Source organism: Leptopilina heterotoma, unplaced genomic scaffold, assembly GCF_015476425.1.
Source record: "Leptopilina heterotoma isolate Lh14 unplaced genomic scaffold, ASM1547642v1 Lhet_201, whole genome shotgun sequence".
Taxonomy (NCBI): Eukaryota; Metazoa; Arthropoda; class Insecta; order Hymenoptera; family Figitidae; genus Leptopilina; species Leptopilina heterotoma.
Window position 1 is genome coordinate 234,754 of NW_025110916.1, and position 7,752 is coordinate 242,505.

The following is a 7,752-nucleotide window of genomic DNA, read 5'->3' on the forward strand; positions in this document are numbered from 1 at the left end:
CTGTCCCCCCCCTTAACTTCTACAAATCTCAACCTGGTGAGTTGAAATTCGGTAGGGATCTTAAGTTTCAAGTGTAGATTACAGGAAAAATATAGCGAACCCGATTGACGGACATATTTGCGAACTAGGAGGGAAAGAAATTGAATTTTTCAGAAAAAATTACAAAAAATGACCCTGTCCCCCCTCCTTAATTTTTACAAATCTCAACCTGGTGAGCTGAAATTCGGTAAGGATTTTCAGTTTTAAGTGCAGATTACAGGAAAAATATAGCGAACCCAATTGACGGACATATTTGCGAACTAGGAGGGAAAGAAAATCAATTTTTTCGAAAAAATTACAAAAAATGACCCTGTTCCTGCGGTTAACTTTTACAAATCTCAACCTAGTGAGCTGAAATTCGGTAGAGATCTTCATTTTGAAGTGAAGATTGAGGTAAAAATATAGCGAACTCGATTGACGGACATATTTGCGAACTAGGAAGGAAAGAAATTGAATTTTTTTGAAAAAATTGAAAAAATTACCCTGTCCTCCACCTTTAACTTTTACAAATCTTAACTTGATTAGCTGAAGTTCGGTAGGGATCTTCAGTTTCAATTACAGATTACAGGAGAAATATAGCGAACTCGATTGACGGACATATTTGCGAACTAGGAGGGAAAGAAATTTAATTTTTACGAAAAAATTGCAAAAAATGACACTTTTATACCTTAAATATTTTTTTATGTGGTCATGGTTAATTGTTTTTGGAGCAAGTACAGTTGATATATAAATTTATATATTTTTTGAGATGCATGATTGGTTACCTCCACGTGGTGCATCTTGGAAACAATATCATTGATAAAAGTAATGATTTTTAAAAATAAAATATTAAAAAAATTTTAAATTAAAATAAATTTCAATGAAATTGGCAAAATACCAATAAATAAAAAATTTATTATAATTAATAATATAAGTATCTTTTGTTAGTTTATATCCAATATATTATTTTAAATATTATCTCTAATCAGGTAAAATATATATTTTTTGTTATTTGTAAATAAAACATAAGAATTCAATGTGGATTATAGTTATAGTTTTTTTTAATCTATATGTAATAAAAATACATATGTGTACCGAATTTCAGCTCAATAGGTTTATATATGTTAATATTAATCAATTATATTTCTTATATATATTTTTTTTTTATAAAAAATGAGTTTTATTTTGGTGTACGGAACCCTCGATCTTAATGCGAGTGCAACTCGCACTTACCCGATTTTTTTTTTACTTGGCTGTACAAAAAAATTATGTTGTAGTTTTCTCTAAACTTATATTCGTAAAGAACCCTAAAGAATTATAAGGAAATTTTCCCTAAAATAAATGTTAACTAACATAGTTTATACTTATATAACTGAGCTAAACTACCAATCGTTAAAAGAAAAAAAGAGACGCATGATTTTCCCCTAAACGCCAAGTGGTCAAATACCAAGTAGTCGAATCGTTAACTGGCCGAATGCTAAAAGCATCGAATTGTTAAATGTTCGAATGCTAAAAACGTCGAATAATTGTCAATTGATCGAATGCTCAAAACGTCGAATCGTCAAATGGTCGAATGCAAAAAACGTCGAATCGTCAAATGGTCGAATGCTCAAAACGTCGAATTGTCAATTGGCCGAATGATCAAAACATCAAATCGTCAAATGTTTGAATGCCCAAAACGTCGAATGCCTAAACGTCGAATCGGCAAAAATTCGACGTTTTGAGCATTCGAACATTTGACGATTCGACGTTTTGAGCATTCGAACATTTGACGATTCGATGTTTTGAGCATTCAACCATTTACCGATTCGATGTTTTTAACCATTTGACCAGTTGACAATTCGATGTTTTGAGCATTCAAACATTTGACGATTCAACGTTTTTAGCATTCGACGAAATAACGATTCGACGTTTTGACCATTTACCGATTCGATGTTTTGAGCATTCGATTATTTGATAATTCGACGTTTTTAACATTCGATCAATTGACAATTCGATGTTTTTAGGATTCGACCAAATGACGATTCGACGTTTTGAGCATTCGACCATTTGACAATTCGATGTTTTGAGCATTCGAACATTTGACGATTCGACGTTTTGAGCATTCGACCCTTTGGCGATTCGACGTTTTTAGCATTCGATCAATTGACATTTCGACGTTTTTAGCATTCAATCAATTGACAATTCGACGTTTTGAGCATTCGAACATTTGACGATTCGATGTTTTTAGCATTCGACCAGTTAAAGATTCGACTACTTGGCATTCGACCATTTGAACATTCGACCACTTGGCGTTTAGGGGAAAATCATATGCGTCTCAAAAAAAAATCTTGCCCTTAAGCTAGAAGTACTTTTATTGGTTGAAAAAAGGCGGGTAAATTCAAATTGCTTTTTTATTTCAAATAATGCATTTACTTTAAATTTTATGAACTTTTTTTATTTTTATGTTTGTGTATATTTTTGTATACATTAATTTTAATTTCTCAAGATAAATGCATAAGATAAAACATATTTTTAACAATTTTTGTTAATTAATCATAGAATGAAATTGATCAAAAATAATTATCAACTTGAATGTAAAATATTTCTTATTAAATAAATTATCTTTCGAGTTCCACTGGAACAATCCTGTTAATAAGATTAATTCTAAATTTGTTTAAGTTCAATCATTTTTTCCCAATTTTGAGTAAGAATTAATTATCCCTACTGAAAAGAAACGACTGTAAATACGGCCATACGGGCGTAAATATGACTGTGAATACGACCCTAAATACGAGCCTCAGTAGGGTGGTGTAATTGAAACAGTAAATTGAGCCGTATTTATGCCCGTATTTAGGGTCGTTTTTACGGTCGTACACGGAAAGAAAAGGTCTGGAAGAGATATCCATAAAAATATTGTTGAGCAGAATATTGTTGTGTTATCCAATTCAATGGAAGAGACAACTTTCAGAATGGAAGCACATTCCATATTCAATGGATGAGGGAGCCATATTATATTGTTGAATCAAATATGGATGTGACATCCATAGGCATGGTTGGGCTTACAATTCATGCTATGGATTTTCACATATGGCTGTCTCATCCATATAAACTTTGGTTGGGAGATCCATAGTTAGTTCAAAATTTCGATACATGTTGCGCGAAATTAATTATCATGGCATCCATTTAAAAATGGTCGTCTCAATTTGTCCGTCGCGTTGGTTTCCTGTCACGTCTATATAATCACGTTGTGAGTTTATTGAGTATAAATAGTGTTATAATTGTTTATTATTTATTATCGTTATTGTCTATTAGTGTTTATGTAAATTCATTTTCATGAAATATGTGTATAGTATATAAGGAATATTATATGCTCAAATATTGTAGTTGCGTGTATAGTGTAGTGGATAGCGTTAGTGTTTAGTATGCGTTAGGTCTAGGGTTCGTGTCTCCCCCATCGGTTAATAATTTATTTCGTAAATATGCGGTTATTCAATAAGTGGTGTGTATTAATTAACAAAAATGTGTATAAAATATCTCAAGTGACATAGAATTTAATTAATTGAGTGATTCTAATTTTTTTGTTTCCCATTTCCATTACTATGGATCACCCAACCATAGATCTTTTGCTACTCCAACAATATACAGCCAGCCATAGAATATGGATGCAGCAACCTTAACTATGGATATCCCGTATTTTTCAATATAATATGGCTGTGATATCCATGTATCTGGATGTGTCAACTATTCCTTTTTCTCCGTGTATATGAATACTATTTTTTTTCCATATACATTAAATATAATATTGCTCTAAAATAATATATTTTTTCAGATATGTAAGTATTAAAATATAATTTATTCTTAAATAATTTGAAATTTTAAAGCGTTCAACTAAAAGAAATGCAATAAAACAATTTAAGGATATGTCAGGAATTAGGATAATATTATTTAACAGTAGTAGAAGATGATGTTTTATTACTATTATAATTATACTATAATTATAATTGTTATTTAACATATAAAAAATATAACACAAACAAATATTTAAAAAAAATTCTCGTCAAAATTACAATTATCTTTATAAATAATAAAATACTTCATCGAAATTCAATTATTTTTAAAAGTTTTAATAAAATTCTTGACAAAATTCCACAGGAATTTAATTATTCAATTTCTAATAAATTTCTTCGAAATAATTCAATTATTTTCATAAGTAATAAAATTTTTCACAGGAATTCAATTATTTAAAATACAAAATTTCATAAAATTTTTCGAAAAATATCAATTATATAAAAAGATTTCTATAAAATTTTTTCAAGAATTCAATGATTTTTATAAATAACAAAATACTTCACCGAAATTCAATTACTTTTATAAACTTGAATAAAATTCTTTGTAAGAATTCAATTATTTATATAAATAATAAAATTCTTCACAGAAATACAGTTATTTTTATAAATTTGAATAAAATTCGTTGGAAGAATTAAATTATTTTCAAAATGTAATAAAATTCTTCGCAGAAATCCAATTATGATCAAAAATTAAAAAAAAATTCTTGTTAAAATTCCAAGTAACTTTATAAATAATAAAACTCTTCTCCGAAATTCAATTATTTTATGAAAATTTTAATAAAATTCTTAGGAAAATTTAAATTATTTTCATAAATAATAAAACTCATCGCAGGATTTTAATGATTTTTTATACAATATATATATATTTTAATCAAATTCCTCAAAAAATGTAATTATTCTTAGAAATTTTATTAAAATTTGTCAAATTGAATTCAATTATTTAAAAATTTATTGATAAAATTCTTTATGAGAATTCAATTTTAACAAACATTCAATTATTCAATAAATTATTTATCTTTTAATTTAAACAATTGGATTTTTTTGAGAAATTGTACTGTTTGTAGAAATAATTGAATTCTTGCGAAGGATTTTATTAGGATTTTTGTAAATAATTAACTTATTTTGGAAAATATTATAGTAATTTAAATTATTACAAAACATGAAGAGGGCGATCACTCCGAGTCGAAGACTCCATCCGTCCACGAACGCACGATAAATAGTTAATGCCTCTATGTCTTTTAACGGAATTGCCTAGATCCAACGCGAAAAACGATCGATCATCGTGAGGCAATATCTAAAGCCATCACACGAAGTCATCGGTCCAACAATGTCGATGTGGACATGACGGAATTTATTTTCGGGAGCAACGAACTGTGAAGGCAAAAGAATATTATGTCGAGATACCTTTGACTTCTGGCAAGGCAAACATTCCCTACACCACTCTCGAATGTCCTTATTCATGCCTGGCCATATATAGCTTTTTCCAATACTTCTTCCTGAAACTTTAGCGCTAAGATGTGCTGGTCTATGAAAAATGTCAAATACATTGGGGTATGATCAGGACCCTACAGAATGCGCTTTAAATTAAGACAGGTAGATTCGTTTTGACAAAGAGTTTTAAATTCTGAATTTTCATTCTGAGCTTCTGATAAATCTAATAAACTTACATCTGATACCAAACGTATAAGAACAACACGGAACAGACAATCAGCAACTACATTTTTTCTCCAGGTAAGTATTCTAAGGAAGTCGTAAATTGATATATGTATGATAATTGTCTCAATTTTCTTGGGCAAGCTTTGTCGGATTTTTGGGTAAAGGCATATATAAGAGGCTTATGGTCCGTGACCAAGGAAAATTCTCTACCCTCGACGAAGTGCCGGAAATATTTTATCGATTCAAACGCTGCGGTCAGCTCCCTATCATAGGTACTATATCTTCTCTGCGTCGGGCTGAGACTTCGGGAAAAGAATACCAAGTGCTTCGAACAACCGTTCTGAAATTGTTCCAAGTAACCTCCCATTCCCGTATCGGACGCGTCCGTCACGACACGAGTCGGGGAAATAGATGATGGATGCACAAGAAGTGCAGCGCTCTCGACATTCGCTCGACAATCCTCAAAGGCTCTTTCCAAATCTAGATTCCAATGAATCTCTCTTTTATCGTTTTTCTTTGAATCATGCAGATATGCATTCAAAACTCTTTGACAATCAGCTGCTCGAGGTAAACATCCCCGATAAAAATTTATTAAGCCCAAGAATCGTCTCAATTCGAGAATATTATGAGGTTTAGGGAAATCGAGAATTTCTTTGACCCTATCGGGAAGAGGTCTACACCATCGTTATCGATCGAATATCCTAAAAATTCTACCTCGGAATGACCAAATACACACTTTTCTAAATTCAAGCGAAGAGATGCCTCACTCAAACGACCAAAAACGATTTTTAAATGACGTTCATGTTCCTCATCAGATACAGAAGCTACCAGAATATCATCAATATACGAATATACGAAATCAAGATCGCCCAACACTTCATGAATGTATCGTTGGAACGTTGCACCAGCATTCCTCAATCCGAACGTCATGACTGTAAACTCAAACAACCCGAACGGTGTTATAATGGCGGTTTTCGGAACATCATCCGGAGCGATAGGAATCTGATTATACGCGGCGTGAAGGTCCAGTTTTGAGAAAATAATCTTACCGAATAGCATTGCCGAAACATCCTGCACGAAAGGGACAGGATATTTGTCAGGAATTGCTTGTTCATTCACACGACGGTAGTCGCCACACACTCCAACCACCCCATTTTTTAGGAGCCATATGGAGTGGCGAAGCCCACGATGCAGTTGATTGACGATACTCTGCTGATTCTAATTTCTCGCGAAAATGGTTCTTTGCAACAATCAATTTCGCGGGAGACAATCTACGAGTCCTTTCGGCTACTGGAGGTCCATTAGTAATAATGTGATGCATAATACCCTGCGATAATATATTTTCTGACTGAGGCAATCCAGTTAAGGACGGAAATTTGGCTAAAATTTTCATATAGGTATTCGATTTATCTACCACACTCACTCCAATGCAAGATGCCAATCCTATTTCACAAACTGTATTAATTCTGGAATGAGAATCAATTAATTTGCGTCCACGAAGGTCTACATTTAGACCGTATGATGACAATAGATCTGCCCCCAAAATAGGATAGGGCACAGATGCTATTCTAAAGTTCCATACAATCAAACGATTAAAACCAAAATTTAAGGACATGTGACGCTCATCGTATGTATTTATTAACGAATCATTCGCGGCATAAAAAACAAACTAGGCGGGTCTCCTTTTTGTTTTGTGATCAGCTGGAATCAAGGATATGTCAGAACCGGAATCAACTAAAAGAGTTAATCCGGATTCTCGATCCTTAACGAAAAGGCGTTTTAAAATGAAAGTAGAATTGATATTGATTGTGGGAGGTGGTGATTCTAGTTTTCCGAAGATGACTTAACGAAACCGCAAGGTGGTCTGCATTTGTTAGCGTTATTGCTGAATATTTTATGATAAAAACAGATTTTCTCTCCATTGTTACGACTCTGGGATCGATCATTTCTATTACCACGCGATTTATTCGAATCAGATCTATATTGGGATCGAGATCGAGATCTATCACGGCTTCAATTAAAATTGCTATTAATTTTAAATTTTCCGTTATCTCTAAAATTTCTGGTTGATAGCGAGACGAGGCGTTGAGACAATTCGTTTAATTTATCCTTAAGATCGTTATTATTCTCTATAGACGACACCGATCCACCATAGACAGGTCCCGCGTCGACAATCTTATCTGCTATTGTAGCAAGTTTAAAAAAAATTACCGACTGAGCATTATAAGTACACGTGCTTTGTATAGCT

The 7,752-nt window shown here is 32.1% G+C and overlaps 1 protein-coding gene across 1 annotated transcript; it reads right to left on the minus strand.

Moving 5' to 3' along the window:
• Positions 1 to 6,615: 6,615 nt before the first annotated feature.
• Positions 6,616 to 7,119, minus strand: LOC122501121. Its single transcript, XM_043610395.1, has one exon. It carries the CDS (start codon positions 7,117 to 7,119, stop codon positions 6,616 to 6,618), a length of 504 nt encoding a protein of 167 aa, XP_043466330.1.
• Between the last annotated feature and the right edge of the window lie 633 nt (positions 7,120 to 7,752).